Source organism: Myotis lucifugus, unplaced genomic scaffold, assembly GCF_000147115.1.
Source record: "Myotis lucifugus unplaced genomic scaffold, Myoluc2.0 scaffold_69, whole genome shotgun sequence".
In the NCBI taxonomy this organism is placed as follows: domain Eukaryota; kingdom Metazoa; phylum Chordata; class Mammalia; order Chiroptera; family Vespertilionidae; genus Myotis; species Myotis lucifugus.
The window spans coordinates 4,828,203-4,853,043 of record NW_005871117.1 but is presented as its reverse complement, the minus strand read 5'-3'; the positions used below and the strand labels follow the sequence as shown (position 1 = coordinate 4,853,043).

The 24,841-nt window shown below is 38.6% G+C and overlaps 1 protein-coding gene across 1 annotated transcript in view; it reads right to left on the bottom strand.

Annotated features, from left to right (window-relative positions):
- The window catches only part of ASCC1 (activating signal cointegrator 1 complex subunit 1), an 83,134-nt gene that overhangs the window by 53,685 nt on the left and 4,608 nt on the right, over window positions 1-24,841 (bottom strand). The window contains exons 3-5 of the mRNA XM_023755138.1: window positions 18,220-18,317; window positions 15,391-15,569; window positions 4,204-4,340 (exon numbers count right to left, since the gene is read on the bottom strand). Coding sequence (XP_023610906.1) covers window positions 4,204-4,340; window positions 15,391-15,569; window positions 18,220-18,317 — 414 coding nt within the window. The remainder of the gene's footprint in view (window positions 1-4,203; window positions 4,341-15,390; window positions 15,570-18,219; window positions 18,318-24,841) is intronic.

The following is a 24,841-nucleotide window of genomic DNA, read 5'->3' as shown; positions in this document are numbered from 1 at the left end:
ACTCTCTATAAAAATCAATGGAAAAATATCCTCGTGTGAGGATTAAAAAAAAAAAAAGAACTATAATAACTGCTGTGTTTCTTTCTGGAATTTAGTTCAAGTATACTGGTGCTCAAAAACAGCATTAAATTTTAATGCTCAAGTACAGTTATCTTACCTTGGTTTTCAGGTAGAATTTTCTCCCCATTTCACCTCTATGGTTTCTGAGCTCTCTGACTTTAACATTTCTTTTGTATATATGTCCTCACTATAAAGGATCTCAAATCCTTGGAATGAGAAGAGATACCAAGAACAAAAACAAAAAAAAATGAAACAGGATCTACAGCCTGCCTTATGAGTAGAAATTGAAACTCTTTCAACCTATCCCTAGGATTTATCAAGAGGGAGATTAAAGAACAGGAGAGAAATCCAATGGTTTGCCTGATAAATGCTCTTGGTCTTGGTGACCAAACTATTCCACCTGGAATACCAGTGAGCACATTTTTCAATTCAGTGACATCTGAGGCAATAATTAGAAACTAACATTTGCCCATGGGTATTTTTCCTCTTCTCTCCTCATTCTTCTCCCTTTTTAACTTATTTGGTTTAACCTCAGGCCTACTGGGAACACTTAGGAACAAGTAGAGTGACGCTGGAGCTACAGAATGCTGCCTATTTGTTGGACTATATACTCAGAGCCATTGCACTGTTTGCGCTCTATATCTCACAAAGAAAAGTCACAAGGGACACATTCAGAGCTTCAGTGTTTCCTGGACACTGTAAATAATTCACTGTGAATAATTCTAAATAGCTACACGAATCTTTAGCCTAACAATTAAAATCAAAGTTGTTTCTCATCAAGTAGCATCCTTAAACTCAAACTACCACCAAATTTAAAAAAATATTCAACCATCCATTTCTTTAAAATACCTATACAGTACCACAGTTTTAATTAAATTCCAATATAACCATATATATTTAATACTTTAATTTTAAAAGCCATCAAATTAAACTACAGCAAATGATACACTGATGTATTCATTTTCAATGTTTTTATTTTTTATATTTTAATTTGAGATCTCTACAGCTTAGAAATGTCATTGTTTACTGAAGTATAAAGGCTAACATCAAAGAGCAAAAATAAAGAAAAAAAAGGTTAGATGATACATTTTATTTACTAGACCTGTAATATAAGCTTTTTTTTAAAGAGATATTTCTTCCTTTTATGAGAACAAAGCACTTCTAACCAATCCAAACAACCAATTCTGATCCTCGTCCTCCCTCTCAAATAAATTAATTTTGCATTGTATACTTTCTAAACAAGTGTGTGTGGCAGAGGGAACCGTGGGGGAGAAGAGGGTCGGAGAGGCTTGTTTTACTTGCTGATTTCAAATCTTTCCAGCTTCTTGAAAAGAGCATGTTCAAAATTTTTTGCCTGCATTGCAGATTTTTGGCAGGGTAACTTTGTCCTATTTCAAAAGCGTTGCTGAATTTGAAAAACTACAATTACTGTTTTCATCCTGTCATGTCAAAAATTCTTAGGAACTATTAAGGCTGATCTTCATTGCCTATGCACATCAACCCCAACATGCTTAAAGGGCTTAGATTTGGCCTTCAGTCACAAAAGGCAGCAAGAGACATAAAAAGAGGAACTCAGCTAAATCCTCACATAGCTCAGGATAAAACCCCAGTGATTAAAAACCTGTGACCCCATTTTTTTTTCATTTAAGAAGAAAGTTTATTTAATGAGTGTTTGGTGTCTTGTGGAAACTCCGGGATTCTGAGACAATCAGATTCAGTGCCATATAATCAGGAACAATAGGCAAAAAGTAAAAAATTGGTTCAGTGAGGAAAACACAGCTGCTGCAATATCTTAATCTGCTCAGGCTGTCATCAAAATACCAGACACTTGGTGGCTGAAACAACAGACATTTATTCTCACAGATATGGAGGCTGGGAAGTCAAGATAAAGGTTCTGCCGATTTGGTGAGAATTCTCTGGATTGCAGATGGCTACGTTCTCACACATGGTGAAGTGATTTTTCATAAGGTTAAAAAAATACTTCTCTAAACAAACATTTTATCCACCTTAAAAAATTTTTTACAGGATTCTTCCAATGGTAGCCAAGAAAATGCAGCTGCTTTCAGTTTTGTTTAGCAAAAAGTAACCAGGGTATAAGTTAAGGTATCAGAACTCATTCTTAAACCAGGTAAAATTGCTCTGCTTTGTAAGGTAAAGCATAAAGTTTTCTTTTTTTGCAAGGAAAGTTATAAATTCCTAAATACAAACATCAAATTATTCTGAGTTTCAGGTAAGATTGAGAATAGACAGTTATGTTCCTTACCGAACAAACAAGACAAAAGTATTATTTGCTATTTGAGATTCAGAAAGAATAAACAGACTGTAAACCCAATCAGCTTATGATTTTGCTCAAAAACAGTATTTTGTCTTCAAAACAATGGAAAAGGAGAAGAGGCCCACAAATTAAGTCATTGTATTAAAGTTTTATATACAACATAACTAGAGGAAAATTTTTAATTTTTTTACCTTGTTTCACCCCATGAACCAGATAACCCATTTCTACAAGGCAATGATACAATAGTATGGAACCTGAATATTGTCACAAATTTTTTTTTTATTGTCACAAATTTTTAAAAACTATTCAAGTGAGCCAGTTTTGTTCCTTTCTTTTTTTTTAATCCTCACCCAAGGGGGGGGGGGGGTGTGTGTGGGGAGAAAGAGAGAGAGAGAAAGAGAGAGAGAGAGAGAGGAAGAGAGAGAGACAGACAGACAGACAGACATGGATCGGTTGCCTTCCTCAATGCTCAAGTGAGTCAGTTTTCAAATTTCTCTTGTTCTTCAGCAATCCTAAGTAAAAGGAGTAAAGTGAGAGGTGGGAAGAGATGCTTCTTTGAAATAAAGTTGATATGGGTTTTACTGGGCTAAAATCAAGGTGTGGCAGGGTTGTGTTCCTTGGGTTGATGTATGTGTAAATTAAAATTTTACAGTAAAAAGAATAACAACTCTGCAATGTTTTCTCTGAGCCAAAAACATTTGCTTGGATGGTCTTTTAGTATCCTCACACTGATTTACACAAAATTACCTATATTAAAAAAAGAAAATTAAAGTCTGCATTTCTGAAATACAATGAAGACTTTCCTAGAGAATCAAGTTATAGCAGTGATGGTGAACCTTTTGAGCTCGGTGTGTCAGCATTTTGAAAAACCCTAACTTAACTCTGGTGCCGTGTCACATATAGAAATTTTTTGATATTTGCAACCATAGTAAAACAAAGATTTATATTTTTGATATTTATTTTATATATTTAAATGCCATTTAACAAAGAAAAATCAACCAAAAAAATGAGTTCGCGTGTCACCTCTGACACACGTGTCATAGGTTCGCCATCACTGAGTTATAGTGAATTACCATGGGAAGCAGAATAATGGCTCTCCAAAGATGCCCACATCCTACTATCTGGAATCTGTAAATTCGCTGTCTTATATGGCAGAGACTTTGACAGATGTGATTTAGGTTCTGGAGTTTGAGAGGGAGAGATTATCCTGGATTATCTGGATGGACTCAATCAAATCATGAGAGTCCTTAGAAGCAGAAACCTTTCCCTGCTGTGGTCAGAGAGAGAGGTGTGACAACAGAAGAAGGGTCAATGCTGCTAGTGTTGAATACGGAGGAAGGGACTACTAGCCAAGGAATGTGTGTGGCCGCTAGAAGCTGGACTTGAAAGGCAAGGAAACAGATTCTTCCCTAGAGCCTCCAGAAAGGAACACAACCTGCACACCTTGATTTTAGCCCAGTAAAGCCCATATCAGACTTCTCCCCACAGAACTATATAGTACATTATATTGTTTTAAACCACCAACCTTAGAGTAATACAGAAAACTAACATAGTAGTCTATACTCTTTGATGGATAATGAAGAGAATTTCCTTTTGGAGAAAATAATGACATGTCCTATTAAAAAAACAAAATTTGCCTACTGAACGAGTATAATTTAAGGTAAAGGTTTTCCATAAAAATTTGTAAATATATGCTTTAAGTACATTTTAAGCCTTTCAGACAACGGTTCAATGTGAAGTGTTACAAATGGGTGAGTCAACAAACCCATTCCCATGTAACCCAGCTCTCTAGTCCAAAACCAAGTCTTTGATACCCCAAAAAACCCAGAACAGGTGACCACCCTTCCCCACTCCCGTGGATTACTCACTCAATGAATTCCTCTTTACACTGCTTTAGCATCTCACATGTCTGCTGGATCTCTTGCTCACTTAAAAGTACCAACATCCCAATAGTTAGGTGAAGTTTTTTGGGATTCTGGAAAATGGTGCTATCAACTCCATGATCCTGTTATAAAAGGGAGAAAAACAAGAAACTCAGCCCAAACAAAAGCAAGTGGTAGGAATAAAATTTAGAGTCCAGACATAAACCCACACATTTATATATAATTAACTAATTATAACCAAGATGCCAAGACAATTTAATGGAGAAAGGAGAGTCTCTTCAACAAATGATGCTGGGACAATGATTGAATTGTACACTTAAGATGGGTGTATTTTTGTGGTATGTAAACTATACCCCAACAAAGCTGTTAAACATAAATATGTGTGTGTATCCTTTTCTTTTTAAGAGCATCCAAGCAATCCTGAAGCAAGTTGTTACCTATAACTCAACCTGCTGAGAGCTATTCATGGAATAGTTTAAGAGTGATCATCTCTTCAAATACCATATGATTTCACTTACATGTGGAATCTAAGGAGCAACATAAATAAACAAACAAAACAGAAACAGACTTATAGATACAGAGAACAGACTGATGGTTGCCAGAGGGGTGTGGGGTTAGGGAATGGGTGAAAAAGGTGAATGGATTAAGAAGTACAAATTGGTAGTTACAGAAGAGTCATGGGGGTGTTAAATACAGCATAGGGAATATAGTAAATAATAGTATAATAATTATGTAAGGTGCCAGGTGAGTACTTGAAATATCAGGGACTTACTTTGTAAATTACTAATATATGCTTGTTTAACCACTGTGCTGTACACCTGAAACTAATATAAAATAATATGGAATGTAAACACTAACTGAAAAATAAAACTTTTGCCCTAACCGGTTTGGCTCAGTGGATAGAGCGTTGGCCTGCAGACTGAAGGGTCCCAGGTTCAATTCTGGTCAAGGGCATGTACCTTGGTTGAGGACACATCCCCAGTGAGGGGTGTGCAGGAGGCCCCTGATCGATGTTTCTCTCTCATCCATGTTTCTAACTCTCTAACCCTTTCCCTTCCTCTCTCTAAAAAAAAATAATCAATGGAATATATTAAAAAAAAAAAAAAAGAAAAGAAAAAATAAAACTTTTTTCATAAAACTTTTTTCAAAGTGCTAACTGGTTTGGTTCCGTGGATAGAGCGTCGGCCTGTGGACTAAAAGGTCCTGGGTTCGATTCCGGTCAAGGGCACATGCCCAAGTTGCGGGCTCAATCCCCAGTAGGGGGCATGCAGAGGCAGCCAATAAATGATTCTCATCATTGATGTTTCTCTCTCCCACTCTCTTCCTCTCTGAAATCAATAAAAATATGTTTTTTAAAATATATTCTCTCTTAAAAAATAAAAATAATTTTAAAAAGGTCTCACCAAAAACCAACACAGACAGTACCTTGACCTTGACTTCTAACCTCCAGAATTGTGAGAAAATAAATCTGTTGTTTTGTAAGGTAAACATAAATTGAAATGTTAAGCCACTCTGTCTATGGTATTCTGTTATAGCAGCCCAAGTTGTCTAATACACCGAGCAATCCTACTGCTGGGGATTTATCCTGAAGATATATTTTCAATAATGTAAAATACATGTGCACAAGGTTAATGAATGGAGCATTATTGGAAAATAAATGTCCTCAAGTATAGAAGATTGGTTGAAAACCATGTATAAACACATGTATAAACTGGTATGAAGTGATTTTTCCAGGACACAATAAATGAAAAAAAATCACAGTGCAGAAGAGCATATAGTTTGTTAACATCTGTATAAAAGAAGGGAAATAAGAAAACATACACAACCTACTATCTTTACAAAAAGAAACACAGGACAAATAAACCAAAAAGCAACGAAGTTGGTTACCTATAAATGATGAGAGCAGGGTGGAAGGGACTCAGGAATGTGCTACACTTCTTCAGAATATGCCCTTTTGTATAGTTTTGACTTTTGGAAGCATGTTGATACTCTACATATTCAAAATAAAATCAAACCAGGATGCGAGGGGGGTAACTAAATGTTAAAAGTAAACTAAAAATGACCCCACCTGCATTTCAAATGAATACCAAACCCACACTAGAGGGGGTTTAAAAAAGAAAAACTAATCTGAGTAACTTTTGAACACAAAATTTTACTAAATATCTCAGTTGAGGGTTGTTGTTGTTGTTGTTGTTTTTTTTTGGGGGGGGGGTAGTAAACAAATCCTGAATTCTGTTTAGTAGGTTTATTTCTTACAGATGTATGGGCAAAGCAAATCAGAACTATTTTAGATGTATTCTAGGATTAAGCAAATGTGTAAAGAGGGACATAAAAATATGGACTGTAGAGGGAAAGAAAGAACCCTGTAGGGACGGAGGGCAATTGATGATATCTTTGTGAACTCTTGATTTCTAAAATAGATACCGTTGGTTCTCTGTATCCACGGTGTCACAACTGCAGATTCAATCAACTGCAGGTCAAAATTATTTGGGGGGAAATTTTTTAGAAAGTTCCAAAAATCAAAACTTGAATTTGTCACATGCTAAGGACTAGGCTGACTCCACGCAAATGAAGTGATATGTAGACATACCCTGCTGTAGCCTGTATGCATACAGGTTATATGCTAATTCTATGCCAATTTATGTAAGGGACTAGGATTTTGGTATCTGCAGGGGGTCCTGCGGATACAGAGGGACAACTGTGTATGCACAAACATGTAAGTGTGTATATATGTGTATATATACATACATACATTTTCTAGCTCTGTCCACAGAAAAGGGTTACATATAAATTATATAATCTCCAATACAAAGACTGTTTGAATTCTTAAGACTCGGATTCCCCAAAAGACTACAGATTATGTGGCTTTTAGATATCCCATCTATTCCTTTCCCTGCTCTTTTGTGTTGTTTTGTTGTGCAGTATTGCAAGTGAACTCAAGTTGACTAAAGTGGTAGGCTCCCAAAGGGTAAGGAAAGAAAAGTTCTAGAGCTTCCTTTTTCTAGGTAGTAAGATAATAAATCTGTGTAGTTTTAAACCACTAAGTTTGTGGTCATTTGTTATAATAGCAATAATATAATTTTAAACTCACAAAAAAAGATGTAAGACTACAAATAGTATCCTTTATTCATATTTGCCTATTGTCAAAATTTTACACTATTTTTTTATCATTTTCGTTCTCTTTTTCCCTTTTTTTCTAGACTGCTTTAAATTGCATTGTGATGTTATGGCCCTTTACCTCTAAATACTTCAATATATATTTCCTACAAAACCATAGTTTTTAAAAACATAACAGCCATATAATTTTAATCTTCAATAGATTTAACACTGGTACTTTTAGCTATGATTTGCCATCCACATCCTAATTTTGTCAATCACAGCACTTTTTCCCTTCTAATACGGGATCCAGTCTAGGATCAGGCTTTGTATTTAGCTGTTAAGTCTCTGCAGTCTCCTTGGATCTGGAACATTTCCACAGCTTTTGTCTTTCTTGACATTGACTTTGTTTTTAAAACATAGACTACTTCTTTAATAATAATAAATTTAAAAAAATAGAATGTGCTTTTTGGGTCTGTCTGATGTGTCCTCATGAGTAGACTCAAGTTATACATTTCTGGCTAAAAATGCCGTCTACTAAGGAAAACTTTTCTCTTACTGAATTATCTAAAATTAATGCAGAACCAAACAATCTTCAAGGCAATGGCATAAATCCCTAGAGCCACTATTTTTATTTATTTATTTTTTTGCTTGGAATATATCATATTTCCACCCACATTCTTCTTTGAAATGAATAAAGACCAACATCAAATTTTTACTCCAGGGACTTGGTTACACTGGGCCATCCTCCAAGTTCACCATTACTTGGAGCTGGAACTATTTTACTCCATTAGGTTAGCCAACCAGGCTGGCGCCTGAAAATTCTTTTTTTTTTTAATTTTTATTTATTTATTGATTTTACAGAGAGGAAGGAAGAGGGATAGAGAGTTAGAAACATCAACCAGCTGCCTCCAGCATGCCCCCTACTGGGGATCGAGCCTGCAACCAAGGTACATGCCCTTGACCACAATCAAACCTGGGACCCTTCAGTCCACAGGCCAATGCTCTATCCACTAAGCCAAACTGGTTAGGGCTGGCGCCTGAAAATTCTAATAGTGGTTACCTTCCACAAGGCAAGGAGAAGCAAAGAGTAAAGTAACAGGAATTCCCTGGGGCAGTTTTATCTAGTGGGGCGGGGGGTGTTTCTTTATGGTTATGTCAAATCAGTAAGCCTCAGTTTCTTTATTTGTTAAATAAGGTTTCATCCAAGAAAAAAATGCATGCAAAAGCTACCTCCATAGAAAGCATATGTGCAGGCCTATGCCACAGTTCAGGGTTCAAAATCCTGTCCTAACTCAGCAGTCCCAGGTGCAAAACCTTAACTCTCTCATTCAACTGCAGTTCATGAAAATAATAATAATAATAAATAAATTTGGGGGGGAAAAACACAAAACTGCAGCTTTGTGATTTACCACTAGCAATCACATTATCGCTGGCCCTTCATTGATTTCACTTCTAATCCAGCACTCAGGCTCCCATGGGGCAGAACTGCTGGCAATGCTATCAGCATGAACAATTAACAAGGTACTTTGAAATCTAAAAATGTGAAGTTTGGAAAAAGGCCAGTAAGAGAGAAGTATAGATTAGCCCACCATGGAACATTCTCTCTGCTTCTTTAATGCCTGGGTTAAAATTCAGCCATCCTTTCCACACAAATGGAATAAAATGCAGGTGCATCTGCCAGAGCTGTCAGCGAACAAAAGGGAAGCCTCTCTTCAGACTCAGACCCCAAAGATCATGATCCATTAAACGAGTTAAGAAAGGAATACTAAGGCCCTGGCTGTTTTTGCTCAGTGGTTGGAGCATTGGCCCTAAGACTGAAAGGTCCCAGGTTCAATTCTGGTCAAGAGCACATACCTTGGTTGCAGGCTCAATCCCCACCTCCATTGGAGGACTGCAGGAGACAACCAATTGATATATCGCACATCGATGTTTCTCTCTTTCTGTCTCTCCCCTTCCTTTCCACTCTGTCTAAAAATCAATGTAAAAAATATAACCTTGGGTGAGGATTAACAAAAAAATAAAAAAGAAATTAAAAAAGAAAAGAACACTATTAAAAGAACACTAAAAAGAAATGTGTACCACCCAGAATGTAAATAATGTATAGCACTCTGCCTTGACAGTACATGCTGAGAGCCAGAGACAAAAAAAAAAATTTGTTTATCCTCAAATTATATTCACATATATCATCTTTTAGGAACTCGAGGCATAACAAAAGTTTGTAATTCAGGTGTAAAAGGCCTTTAACTGGAATAGAGTCTAGAGTTCTAATTCCAAGTCTGTTACAAACCAGCTGTAATTAGGCAAGCCCTTTCACTTCTCTCGACCCTCGGTTTCTTTCTCCGTAAGATAAGGGAGATGGCCTCGTTCACCTCTAGGTCAAAGGTCCTATAAATTTTTAAATGCTCCCACAATGCCTCTCAATAAGTATAGGTATTTGTGTGGGATCCAGCAATTCAACTCCTGATATTCGATGCAAAGAAAAAGAGGAAATAAGCATGGAAGACTCCCCCTATGCTCATTATATTTTATTTCTTTTTTATGGCCAAATCCCATAAAATCATTGCTGGGCAGGTGCTATAAACCTCATCACATAGGAAAGTTACTCAAATAAGGCAGACTGGTGAAAAAAGCATTGACTTTGCAAATTCTAAGTCTGCCACCTATCAGCAGTGTGAGCCAAAGTGAGTTAATCTCTCTGGAATTCAATTTCATCATCTATAAAACACACAACATTTCCTTCTCAGGGTTGTTCTGAGGATTAAATAAAATATATGTGAAGCCGGGAGACAGCCAAGATGGCGGCATAGGTAAACACCTGCATTTGCTGCTGTGCACAACCACATTAAAACTACAACTAAAAGACAAAACGAATATCATCCAGAACCACGGGAAGGCTGGCTGAGTGGAAATTCTACAACTAGAAGGAAAGAGAAAAGCGCATTGAGTCCGACGATAGGAGGTGCAGAGGTGTGGAAGTGCAGAGGTAGTGCACGTGAAAGGGGCTAGCAGCAGGATATGCTGTTGTCTTTTTCAATCGGGAGGAAGATACAAGTTCCTGACTGCTTTGAACTCCAGTTCCGGGTGAGAATTTGGGGACCCAGATTCATACGGAGAGAAACTGGACTGTCTGGCATCGGCTGGAACGTGAGGGCGGCTTTCTCGCAGAGGTGCTTGCAGCGGTCATTATTCCTGCACAGGGCCCCGGGACACAGACCCCGGGACCTCTCCGAGGCTGAGCAGACTGGCAGCCATTGTGGTTTGCTCCACCCTGGTGATTCCCTGAGACCCCACCCCACCCAATTTACAACCCCACCCAAGCTGTGCGCAGAGGTTTTTGCCTATGAATGGCCTGGCCTTTCTCCGCCTAAAAACCTGGGCAGACTCAGTGAGCACCAAAGCCCCACTGAAGCAAGTCTTGCCCCAGAAGGGTGTTTCCAGCACAGAAGTTCTCCCACTGTAGACACAGCTGATTCTCACAGCCAATTGGCCTGGAGGTCAATTCCTCCCAGAGATACCAACAGCAATCAAGGCTTAACTACAAGACTGTGCACACAGCCCACAAAGGGGTGCACCAAGAGCGTCCACCTCAGGTGATTGGGGAGGCTGAGCCACTGGGCCCTGTAGGACACCTAACACACAAAGCCACTCTATCAACACAGCCAAAATGCGGAGACAAAGAAACAGGTCACAAATGAAAGAAATGGAGAAAAGCAAACTACTGGATATAGAGTTCAAAACCACGGTTATAACGCTACTCAATAATCTTCTAGAAACCTCCAAGAAATATAGTGAGACCCCTCAAGGATATGAAAAAGGACCAATTAGAAATTAAGCATACATTGACTGAAATAAAGAATAATATACAGAGATCCAACAACAGACTAGAGGACCCCACGAATCAAGTCAAAGATTTGAAATACTAAGAAGCAAAAAACACCCAACCGGAAAAGCAAAAGGAAAAAAGAATCCAAAAATATGAAGATAGTGCAAGGAGCCTCTGGGACAACTTCAAGCATACCAACATCTGAATTATAGGGGTGCCAGAAGAAGAGAGAGAGCAAAATATTGAAAACCTATTTGAAGAAAAAATGACAGAAAACTTCCCCTACCTGGTAAAAGAAATAGACTTACAAGTCCAGGAAGCGCAGAGAACCACAAACAAAAGGAATCCAAAGAGGACCACACCAAGACACATCATAATTAAAATGCCAAGGGCAAAAGACAAAGAGAGAATCTTAAAAGCAGCAAGAGAAAAACAGTTAGCCCTGTTTTGGCTCAGTGGATAGAGTGTCGGACTGCGGACTGAAAGGTCTCAGGTTTGATTCTGGTCAAGGGCATGTACCTTGGTTGCGGGCACATCCCCAGTAAGAGGTGTGCAGGAGACAGCTGATCGATGTTTCTCTCCCATCGATGTTTCTAACTCTCTATCCCTTTCCCTTCCTCTCTGTAAAAAATCAATAAAATAAAAAATTTAAAAAAAAAAACACAGTTACCTACAAGGGAGTACTCAGACTGTCAGCTGATTTCTCAACAGAAACTATGCGGGCCAGAAGGGAGTGGCAAGAAATATTCAAAGTGATGAATAGCAAGAACCTACAACCAAGATTACTCTACCCAGCAAAGCTATCATTTAGAATTGAAGGTCAGATAAAAAGCTTCACAGATAAGAAAAAGCTAAAGGAGTTCATCACCGCCAAACCACTATTATATGAAATGCTGAAGGGTATTCTTTAAGAAGAGGAATAAGAAGAAAAAGGTAAAGATAAAAATTATGAACAACAAAGTGACAACAAATACATACCTATCAACAAGTGAATCTAAAAATCAAGTGAATAAAAAATCTGACGAACAGAATAAAGTGGTGAATAGAATAGAATCAGGGGCATAGAAAGGGAGTGGACTGACAATTCTCGGGGGAAGGGGGTGTGGGGTGCGGGAAAAGACTGAACAAAAATCATACACCTATGGACAAGGACATTGGGGGGGGGGGTAAGGGCATATATATATATATATATATATATATATATATATAGCCTCTGGAACACAGTAAAATGGGATAAATACAGGCTTTTCCCTCTTCTAGCTTTTTATATGACTATGCAACACTCTAAACCATCTTTGCTCTTCCATCAAAATCACTGGAGTGCGAAATTAGGCTCTGATGAGTCACTTCTATTATTCTTTAAGAATGTTCACAAAAGCTGACTTTGATTTGAGCTTGTATTAGTGTTATTAATAAAATACTTTATTATGTTAAATAAACTTCAGAAAACAGGGTTTTGATTGTTCTGGCTTATCAATTCTATCCAGACATAATTACGTGAAAGTGGAAAGGCTCTTAAAAACAAAGGACAAATATTCAAACAGCAGGTTTTAAAACGAACAAGAAAAAAAGTATTTTTATACTGACCAGAAAAAAGAATTCATTGTCTACAAATCCTTACCATTAAAAATGAGTGAAGAGCATCTCCCCTTCAGTAAAAGATGCATCCCTCTTACCTTTGATGAGCACAATGAATAATTAAGCCTACTTCTAAAAGCTCAACTATTCCTCCATAAGTTACTTGTAAGCACTAGTTAGCAATCCATCTACCAATCTATACTTATTTCCAAAGACAGGCACTAATCACTCAAACGTTAGTGATAGGTTAATGGTACAGCTCTGTTCCAACCAGACCCTCCGCCTCTTCTTGACGCCACTTTCCCCCATGTCCCATATGGTAATCGGTGGTATTACAACAGCTAACACATACAGTACTAGCTATGTGCCATGTTACGCTGTAAACATCTTACATATTAATTCATTTACTCTTTGTATCAACATTAAAGGTAGGTACTATTATTATCCCCACATTAGAGAAAACCTCTCAAACATCTCTGGAATATATCCCCTCCTAAATATGCCACAGACCCTAGCCTTTTTTCCAACAGACTGTACTAATAGTCTAACTGGTAGCTGCCTCTCGTACCTCACTCCTTAACTCTCAATCCATCCTCCACACTGCCTTCAGGATTTTTCTATAATGCTAAATTAATCACATTAGTCTCTACATAAACTCTTTCATAATTCCTGACTACCTATAAAGTACATTCAAAACCCAAAACTCACACAAGACCATTGACAACCAGGTGGATACCATTTGCCTTTCTGCTCTTAACTCCTACCTCTTCCCTACCATACCCTACCCACTTTCTAGGCTTTAGTCTTGCAAACTCCTCACTCTCCCCTGAACATAGTGGACTAGAACACTTGCATTCCTGGCAAGTGCCATTTCCTCTGCCCAAAATCCTCGTCTGCTCCTTGCCAGCCTGGCAACTCTTTCTTCCAAGACTCTCTTCAAGTGTCACCTTTTTTTTTTCTTTTTTTAAAAATATATTTTATTGATTTTTTACAGAGAGGAAGGGAGAGGGATAGAGAATTAGAAACATTGATGAGAGAGAAACATTGATCAGCTGCCTCCTGCACACTCCCTACTGGGGATGTGCCAGCAACCAAGGTACATGCCCTTGACCAGAATCGAACGTGGGACCCTTGAGTCCGCAGGCTGATGCTCTATCCACTGAGCCAAACCGGCTAGGGCAAGTGTCACCTTCTTTATGGAGCCTTTTCCAACCACTACAGACCCTCTCCTCTGGGTACCCACTGTTCGCCCCTCTAATAGCACATAGACCATAACTATTTCTGTAAGAACGCTACTTCTTCCCAGAGCATGTGATCCATAAGGGTAGAGTCCATTGTTAGTGCATAATACACAGTCTGGCAAATGATATACATTTAATAAACAGTGAATGAATGAATAAAAGATAAACACTTGTTCACAACTCTCTGCATCCAAATGGTGCAATATATGTCTGGTCATTTCCTACTATCCTACCCAACATCAGAATTCAATTTACAACTTTTCTTACAACCAAAGACAACTATCCCATCTTCACTCTAAAGTAATTCATAAGATAATTATAAATCCCAGAACTCCCCTTACACATGAAGAATCCTAAATAATACACTAAAGCTTTTACAGATAAATTTTCTTCAGTGAATAATACTAAGTGAAGAAAAAACTAATCCTAACTGAGGGGAAACCCCAGATCCATTAGCCATTTCTGTGCTGTGTTAGCCTTCACATACAATATAAGCAGAACTATGTAGTTTCTGAAGCTATAACCTATTTGGATTCTCCAGGCAGCCTGAGAAATCCCCTGTAGCTTTAGACAAATCTAGAAGCCTTCAGAATGCTCCACCAAACACAGCTTTGAATTACTGTTTTTCATTACTGATGCACTTTCTACTGAACCCTGCTGTGAGATAAAATGGAATTATAGCAGCATTACTAGCTATAGAATGATGGAGAGATAGACAAGGTTTTAATATACTTCTTGAACTTGCAGACAGTGAGACATCTTTGAATCTTAATGAAAGAGAGGACAGTGAAAAAATAAGGTGCAGTTTATCTGCAGATCACATAGATGAGAAATACCTTGCTGATGCCTCTGAGCAGCTAAACTCTACATTAAATGCTCAAGCTTAGGGAGGGGAAGCCCAGGGATGATGGTGATGTCTGCAGACAAACAACATTTCTTAAATAATTGATCAGCACAAAGGAAGGTGATTTCAGGAAATGCTGTCCTAAAAGGTAAATTTACATTACTTTGGAGCATCAAGGGTGAGGTCAAGAACAAGAATGCTACCAAATGCAAAATTGTTTTTCCACATGCAAAATTGTTTTTTGTTACTAACCCCAAATAAGCCATGACTGTCCAGAGGTGGAAGATCTACAGATAATGACATCTCATTAACATTGCCATCGATAAGGTGCAGGATAGTATGTATATTAAGATGATCCTTTTGTGTCTTAGAATTTTTAAAGAATATTTCAATAATATATAGACACTTATGTGCTAATATGTCTACAGTTTTGTTTTGTTTTGTTTTCAGCTTAGAATTAAAAGAAACCACCAGAAATGGTTACCTTTTTGGTAGAAGAAATTTTTATCTACTGTTTCAATTATGAACCATTTCTGTACTCTTCATTTTTCTTTTAAACTTTTTGATTTGTTTAGTTTGCTACTTACCATGGAGCACTTCTCTAGTACTTCCTCCTGGAACTTCAGGAATCGTTCCTGAACCTCAGCTTCATTGAGGAAAAAGGAAAGAAAGTGAGTGAAGGGCTGCTTTCTTCTAAAAGTGAGCAAAAGAACATCAATCCGAGTTCGGGCTGAAATCACACCACTTCGATGCTGGCCAGTGATTACTGCAAACAAAAAAATATACGATTAACCTACTCAAGGACCATCAAATGCTTGTAAGATAGGCGACCTCCTGATACTGTCATATGTGGGGAGCTGCTGAATGTGTACATAATTCTAAACAGCGGAGAGAATCAAGAGTAAGAAACTTAAAATGAACTCAATCTAAGCAGATGAGGTCTTAAAACAAAAAATCCTTAAAGACTAGCTGATGAACTAGAAAAATGAGCTACAAAGCAAAAGCTACAAAGCAAACCCTCATACTTTGTTGGTGGAAATGTAAAATGGTGCAGCTGCTATGAAAAAGTTTGGCAGTTCCTTAAAAAGTTAAAAAGGGCCTGGCAGGGTAGGCTCAGCAGTTGAGCTTCGACCTATGAACCAGGTGGCCATGCTTCAATTCCCAAGCCTGGTTTGGGGGCTTGATCCCCAGTAGGGGGCATCCAGGAGGCAGCCAATGAATGATTCTCTCTCATCCTTGATATTTCTATCTCTCTTTCTCTCTCAAATCAATAAAAATATATATATTTTTTAAAGTTAAAAAGGAATTACCATATGACTCAGCAATTCCCACACCTAGATAGAAACCCAGCCTAGCCAGGTTGGCTCAGTGGATAGAGCGTCGAACTATAGACCAAAGGGTCCCAGGTTCAATTCCAGTCAAGGGCACATGCCTGGGTTGCAGGCTCAATCCCCAGTAGGGGGCACGCAGGAGGCAGCCAATCAATGATTCTCTCTCATCATTGATGTTTCTATCTCTCTCTCCCTCTTCCTTCCTCTCTGAAATCAATACAAATATATTTTTTAAAAATAAAATAAAAATTATTTATATAGCCGAAACCGGTTTGGCTCAGTGGATAGAGCGTTGGCCTGCGGACTGAAAGGTCCCGGGTTCGATTCCGGTCAAGGGCATGTACCTGGGTTGTGCACACATCCCCAGTGGGAGATGTGCAGGAGGCAGCTGATCGATGTTTCCCTCTCATCGATGTTTCTAACTCTCTATCTCTCTCCCTTCCTCTCTGTGAGAATTCAATAAAATATATATAAAAAAAAACTATTTATATATTACTATATGATATCAAAGATGTGGAACATATTCAACTGTCAATGGTGATTAGGTCTGTGTTTCCTATTATAAAAGATTTCCCTTTACACCAGTATATAATTTCTGCAAGTTTCCATGTTTAAAGCATACAGTAATTATAAAATTAAGGGGGGGGGGGGGGAATCGATAAATAAGCTTAAATGCAATTATAAAATATTTCAATATTTCTAACTTGAACTTTAAAGCTTAAGGAAAGACCTAAGTTTTTTATTTGTAAGTCTTTTTTTTGTTGTTGTTAACCCTCACCCAACGATATTTTTTCCATTGATTTTTAGAGAGAGAGGAAGGGAAGGAGGGCCGAGGAGAGAGAAAGAAACTTCGATGTGAGAGAAACACATGGATTGGCTGCCCCACACACAAGCCCTGACCAGGGCCAGGAATTGTACCTGCAACCCAGGTACAAGCCCTTGACTGGGAATCAAACCCTCAACCCTTCAGAGTGTGGGCCAATGCCCTAACCACTAAGCCAAACCAGCCATGGCTTTATTTGTAATTCTAATGAACTGAATGTTTATTTTTTAAAAGTCCTTTATAAATGTCGTTGAAGTTCTTAGGCTGGAGTTTACTGAAGTTACAGGATGCTGGGGAAAACTCTAGTACTGTGCTGTCCAATACAGGAGTCCACATGCAGCTAGTTAAACTAGAGGTTAAATGAATTAGAATTAAATAAAACTACAAATTCAGTTCCTCAGTCACACTAGCCACATTTCAAGTACTCATAGTCACATGTGCCAGTGGCTCCTGTGCTGGACAGGGCAGATATGGAACATACCATCATCACAGGAAGTTCTTTTGGACAGCACTGCTCTAAAGTCAACTGTTACTTATCTGTCACAGTGATTATTCTTACATAGCACAAAATAAGAAGAGTACTTGAATTTTTTTTTCTCCTAAAACAATACAATCTGTGGGTGTTTATGGAAAATAGATTATTGAAGGTTGCTGAACTTAGTTGATTTTTTAGAAGTCCTATAGTTTTAGGATGAATTTTTAAAAAATTTGTCCCCACACTGACCCTCACTCAAAGCTGTTGCCCTTGGTTCACACTGATGTTTGGTACAGACATTTTCTGATTTGTTTTATATTACCAAACTATTTTTCCTCACCTGAGCAGTTATTTGAATCACACTGGCATTTTAATCACTACTCAGAGTCTACAAAGCAAGGTAAAAACAAGCAAACACTTATGGAAAGAGCTGGACTTTATTTCAAATTTGCAGGTCTCATTGATTTTCTCTAATTCTAACTTGAAACAATTCACACACTCCATTCAAGCTACTAAAGCATAAAATAAATCAAATCACAATGAAATCTGGAAGCTTTATCCCATCAGTGCCAGGTAAAGTATAAAATGAAGGCCCAGGTATTCAATCAAGATAAGGTGGTATAATTACATCTTTCTCCATTTGGTAGATTGATACTGATAAATCACAAAAAGGCCAATAGCTACAGAACCTCATAACGAATATAGTCACTAAACACCTCAGTTGGGTTACATTATTCCACACACATACAAAAATGGTTGCAAATATAACGTATACACTGGGTCTCACCAATTTCTCCTTCTTGTCCAGGCTTAGGAATACTAATAGAAGTTTTGGTCTCCACCTCTAGTTTCTTCTTAGTGTCCCCTCTCTTTCCAACTATATGCCTATAATATAAAAAAAAAAATTAATTACTGGAAGGAGACTGGGCAAAAATGTGCCAAAATAAAGAATTCCATCATGTTTAAATACCAGAGATACTCCATTACAGAAAAGTGCTTCAGTGAAAGCTCAATAAATGTAGAGGAACTTACAAGTCATCTAGTTTTGTTTTGGTTTTGTGGGTGTTTTTTTGTATTGTTTTGTTTTGTTTTAATTTTAGAGAGAGATAAGGGGAGAGGAAGAGAGAGAGAAAAACATCAGTGAGAGAGAAACATTGATTGGCTGCCTCCTGCATACCCCCTACTAGGGATCGAGCCCATAACCCAGGCCTGTACCCTGACAGGAATCGAACTGGTGACATCTTAGTTCATGGGTTGATGCTCAACCACTGAGGGAACAAGTCATATAGCTTTACAGAACATACAGCATTACACTCATTGACAAAAGGATGTCCTACAGCCAAATTCAATGTAAAGGAATAATAACTATGCCTAACACCTGTTTGCTTCTTAAAATTACATTAAAATCTGAATCTGCACTTGACTGAAAGGAAAGCTGACATAGTCTCAAAGGCAATTCCAGCAACCAATGAGACTACAGTTTGAGGGGGGAGAGCCTTGTCCTTTTGGAGTACAAGTTAACTATATTATGAATTCATCCTAAGGGAACTTGTCCTTCATTAATTAAATAAGGGTAAAGAGCTTAGCAAAGAGTAGCATCCATTCAGGATGGATTCAAAAGCACAGAGGATAAACAGGTAAACCTCAGGAGGCTGAATTCACATAGACATGTTTTATTTGGGAGAGTTTACCTAAAAATTTGGGAATTTCACCTAAATTTAGATTTTCAGGTTCTATAGATAAGTTAGAAGATATGACAACAACAGACTGAAGCCTATTCTCATCCCTAAAAATGGAACATGAGCTCATCGTGAATCCCATCACTCCCTACTATCTTTCACCTACTCCACCTGATTATCTATAGATTCATTTACACTACTTGCCTAGCACTCCTAGTATAAATAATTCTGACATTCCAAAGTTATCTTCTGGAACCCATAATAATTAGATTTGTTACAGTGAATGAGACTACTGGATCCCAGGAGAGAAGTTTCAGTACCTATAAAGCATTAAGAGACCATCACTAGACTATAAAGTTAAGAGAAAAACTCCCCCATCAACAGTATTTTGGCTTCTATGACTTTAATACAGTACCCAGTAGCATGGGTGACTATGTCTAAAACTGTCCATTTGCTTTAATTTTTTCAATATTATTTTATATTTGTTTCAGGTGTGCAGCATAGTGGCTAGACGATCATATACTTTACACAGTGATCCCCTAATATTTCAAGAACCCACCTGGAACCACACATAGTTAATACAATATTACGGACTATATTTCCTACGTTGTACTTTACATCCCATTACTATTTCATAACTACCAATTTGTACTTCTTAATCCCTTCACCTTTTCATCCAACCCCCCAACTCCCTTCCCCTCTGGCAACCATCAGTATCTATAAGTCTATTTCTTTATTTTTTCCTTTATTTTGTTCTTCAGATCAGCGGCCGCCAACCAGTGGTCCGTGAACCACTGGTGATCTGTGAGATCCAAAAGGTTGGTGACCCCTGGTTTAAGGAAACCTTTGAAGCAATGGTCGCCAACCAGTGGTCCACAGACCACTGGTGGTCCATGAGGTCCGAAAGGTTGGCGACCGCTGCTTTAGATTCCACATATAAGTGAAATCATATGGTATTTTTCTTTCTCTGACTTAGTTCACTTAGCATAATACCCCTGCTGTTGAAAAAGGTAAGATTTAAGTCTTTTTTATAGCTGAGTAATATTCCATTGTATATATGTACCACAGCTTTTTAAAAATATATATATATTTCTTTATTGATTTCAGAGAGGAAGGGAGAGGGAGAGAGAGATAGAAACATCAATGATGAGAGAGAATCATTGATCAGCAGCCTCCTGCACACCCCCTACTGGGGATCGAGCCCACAACCCGGGCATGTGCCCTTGGCCGGAATCGAACCTGGGACCCTTCAGTCCACAAGCCGACGCTCTATCCACTGAGCCAAACTGGCTTAGGGCTGTACCACAGCTTTTTTATCCACTCATCTATTGATGGGCACTTGGGTTGCTTCCATATCTTGGCTATCTTCTATATATATAAAAAGCTAACATGCTAAGTATCCAACCATCCACACTGACCATCACGGGGCAGACACTCAACGCAGGTGCTACCGTGATGTGCACTGGCCATTTACAGAGAAACGGCAGCACAGACCTGGCACCCACAAAGCAATACCTGGCTTCCCCCAAGTGGGACACAAGCCATACCACCACCCCAGAGCAACAGCCCACCAAATTGCAACTGACACTGACGAGACCCCATGGCACAAAATGCGGCCCCCAGCCCAGACCGGAAACGGTGGCTGTGGGCCCCAGGTAATGACATCATGTAGCAACACCTGGCTTCCTCTCCCTAGCAACTAGCCTCCTTGGAGTTTCTTCAGCCCAGGAACACAACTTGCTTTATAGCCAGTTGCAAACATTTTACATTTTAACCAAATGTCTGTGAAGCATTTCCGCAGGCCTCATCTCATTTGATCCTCACAGAAGTCCTGGAGTACGTAGACAGGAGACTCGGTGGAATCCTATTTTCCTTTCATTAACCGGAAAACAGATTTAGAAAGCTTAGAAACTTGACCCAACTGAAAAGAAAAAATGGTGGACCTTGAAAATGACTTCAGGTTTTCTCATTACGCAGAATATAGTCAAACACTGCTACAGTAAATATTTTGCCCTTTGTTCTCCCTGCGTGATCTACAATAATAATCTGCTTCTGATATTTACTGCTGTGTTGCTGACAATTACCTGAAAGAGAAGTTGGGGTGCTTCACTGGGCTGGAAAAAGTTTAGCTAAATCAGAAAGCAGGTCTAACTAAACAAGTTTATTCTATATACTCCCTCTGTCCCATAATAATAGTAGCAAGTGAATATTTAAACGGGAATTATTGGCAAATGCAGCTGTAAGTTATGTTGTAGCGCAAAATTTCGAAGCCTTCAATCAAAATCAATGTTTCATGACATCTGTCATTTGTTTTGACACATCTTTCAATTTTTAGGTTAATCTAATTATTACGAATTACAACTATTTTTCTAATTTCATCCGCTGATCAAAATCAATTGTTTTATTTCAGTTGAATATCAACCCATTGTAAAAGTAAGATGAAAAAAAGAGAGTTTTCAAGCAAAGATCAAGTTGCGATTGTCCAGTTCTTGATGCATCAGAAGAAAAAGGAAAAGTTGTAGAAAGGTGCAATTACGTTAGCTGCAAAACAATTTAAGTGCAACAGAATGACCATAGCAAGAATTTGGAAACGTGCTTCTGAAAATAATTGTCAAGGAGAATCTTATGCTAATGTTGATTCTTTGAAAAAACAAAACTGTGGACGTAAATGCAAAGATTATGGAGAAAAACTTGAAAAACTTAGACATATTCCTCTTAGCAGAAGAGGCACCATATTAGCCTTTGATAATATTTCTCCCGAAATACTGGATAATACGTTTCTGTCACTTCAACAAGTTATGCTGGAAGCAATGAAGAACGATGGCTCCAATAATTTTAAGCTCACGCATATAGGGAAAGCAAAGCTTCGCAGCCAAGGGATCCTACCTACAAGTTTAAAATGCAGTAACGAAATTATTGAAAAACCCAGAAACTATCTGAACACTCAAAATACAAATTAGGAGTACTATTTTTAATTTATTGTTTAATTTAATCTAGTTTTTTGATAATAAATGTTGCGTCTTATATTTATTTTCTTTTGCTACTATTATTATGGGACAAATTACATTCATCACCTGCTATTATTATTATGGGACAGAGGGAGTATATAAAAGGCTAAGCTGACTCTTGCATGTGTGATACATATAAAGCTGTCGCTGGCGCCAATCGCATGAGTATTTCGATCTGTCATTGTCGATTGTGAATTTGGTTGACACTTCTACTATAGAGAAAGGGTGAATAGCGATATTAAAATACTTCTTCTAATTAATTTCCTTTCAATGTGCACGAATTTGTGCACCAGGCCAGTAGTTGTAAATAAAACTGCAATGAACATAAGGATGCATATTAGCATTTGGGTTTCTTCAGATATATACCCAGAAGTGGAACTGCTTAGTCACAGGGCAATTCCATTTTTAATTTTTTGAGAAACCTACATACTGTTTCCCACAGTGGCTGCACCATTTTGCATTCCCACTAACAGTGTACAAGGGTTCCCTTTTCTCCACATAATCACCAAACTTCCTGTTTATTGATATATTGATGATAGCCATTCTGACAGGTGTGAGTGTACATTTGTTTTTCATGGGTTAACCAAACCCAATTATTCTCATTAAGATCTATGGTAGCAAGCCAGTTCTAAAACTACGAGATGTTTAGAAGAGGATTAGAACTCCCCAATTTACATGTGGTTTTTCTATGTGTTGGGCTAGAGATCCTATCACATCAACTCTGTCAGGAGTTTGTCTTTACAGGCCTTGTCAGTAAGGGGTGCTTTCAACCAAGCCCCTATTTGATAGCATGTTGTTAGTGAACAAGCCCATCATAAAAAGTGGCTGGCTCAAAGTGTTGTCTACGCACCTTAGAAAGGGAAGTATTTGAAGGTTAAAGATGCTTTGGACTCAAACCTTGGGCAAGTCACTTAACCACTCTAAGCCTATTTCTTCACTTATAAAAAATGGAGTGAATAACACCTAAGTATCCTAAAGTTGTTGTAAAGATTAAATGGGATCATATATAAAAAGGGCTTCCCAGTGACTGGCACATGGCTCAGGACAGTCCATGCTATCCTCATTAAGCCCATAATGGCAGACTCCCAATTAAAATACAGACAGACTCAAAAGAGATTTACATGGAAACTCTAAGACATTCACTACAATAATACAGATAGGCGGTAAAAGGATGACTGCTTTATTAAATGTAAAAGTGGAAATTCTACCAGATTGAGTGGTTCTCAATCTTGGCTGCACAGTGAAATCACCTGGAGTTCTTAAAAAAAAAACTAATGATACCTGCGTCCAGCTCCACAGATTCTGATTTAATTGGTCTGAGGTGCAGCCAGATATCAAGAGTTTTAAAAGCTCCCCAGGTGATGCTAATGTGCACCTGAGGGTGAGAACACAGTACCGATCTAATCCACCATTACGCTTTGGTTATAAATTAGTTTGGCCAGGTAATTTTTCCTTGATCCCAACAAGCCTACAGAAATGATTCATAAAAAGGAATCTTCCTAGTAAATATTGTCTATTAATTTGAATTTAACAGAATCAATATCTAATCTAACACACAAGTCACCCGGTACAGGAGTTCTTAAAACACATAGAATTCAAAGATGATGTTGGAATCATAAATCTAAGGAATTTTTACACATCTTAGCAGTAGCAGATATGCACATTAAATAAAACACATTACATTGATTTTATCAGGAACTGAGCCACGACTTTTTCAAGTCATGTTTCTTAGAAGAAAATGTCAGTGCACTCTCCTTGCTGGGAGCATGCCCACGCTTTTCCCTCCCCTTTCCTTCCCCCACAGGTGTGCATCTCCTAAACTCTAAGGGACCCCACAAGACAGGAGCAATGGGCAGCGGCTGCTCATGCCAGGTTAACTCCCTAGACCTGTCTCTAAGGCCCCCCTTTTCTCTGACTTCTCAGTGAGCCAATGCAGCCCCCACAGGCTCATTTCTTTTCTGTTTCTAGAGCCAAAGCAGCCCTGCCTAGGCTCTCTCCTGTGGCTTCTTCTATCCTAAACCCTTCCTTGTTTCAGTCCCCAGCTTTAATAAACATACTCTCAAAATCAAAAAAGAAGAAAATGTCACTGGGACCCAAGAGGAAAGTGAGCTGTCCAGGGTTAACATTTGATTTCCCGTTTGGCCACATTCCAGAAGAATTTCATCCTTAAGAGGTATTTCAGAAAACTCTCAAGGTTGATGAAAATGAAACTACTGCCTCTTGGAGCTACAAATATGGTATATGATTCCATATTTGTAGATTTCTCATAAAGGAGATTGGACAGAACTAATTCATCTGGTACAACACAGAAAACTGAGAACCACAGCTGCCAAGTCACTGCAGCTCAGCAGCTCCTGCATTGAGCATCTGCCCCCTGGTGGTCATTGCACATCATAGCTACTGGTCGGACAGTCGAATGATCGGACAGCCACTTAGGCTTTTACATATAGACTAGTGGCCCGGTGCATGAAATTCGTGCGGGGGGGGGGGGGGGGTTGTTCTCTGGTCGGGCTGGCCCCCCCCCCATATTGGGCCCCTCAGGGGATGTCCCAATGCTGATTTAGGCCTCAATCCCTGGGAGAGGCTATACCCAGAATTTGAAATCGCTCTCTACAATGCCGAGAAACCAGGGTCCCCATCCGTCCCATGCCTAGCTGAGCCGTAAAACCCTTAACCACCATGACATGCGGGGCCTCATGAGCTCCAACCGATCACAGCCCCT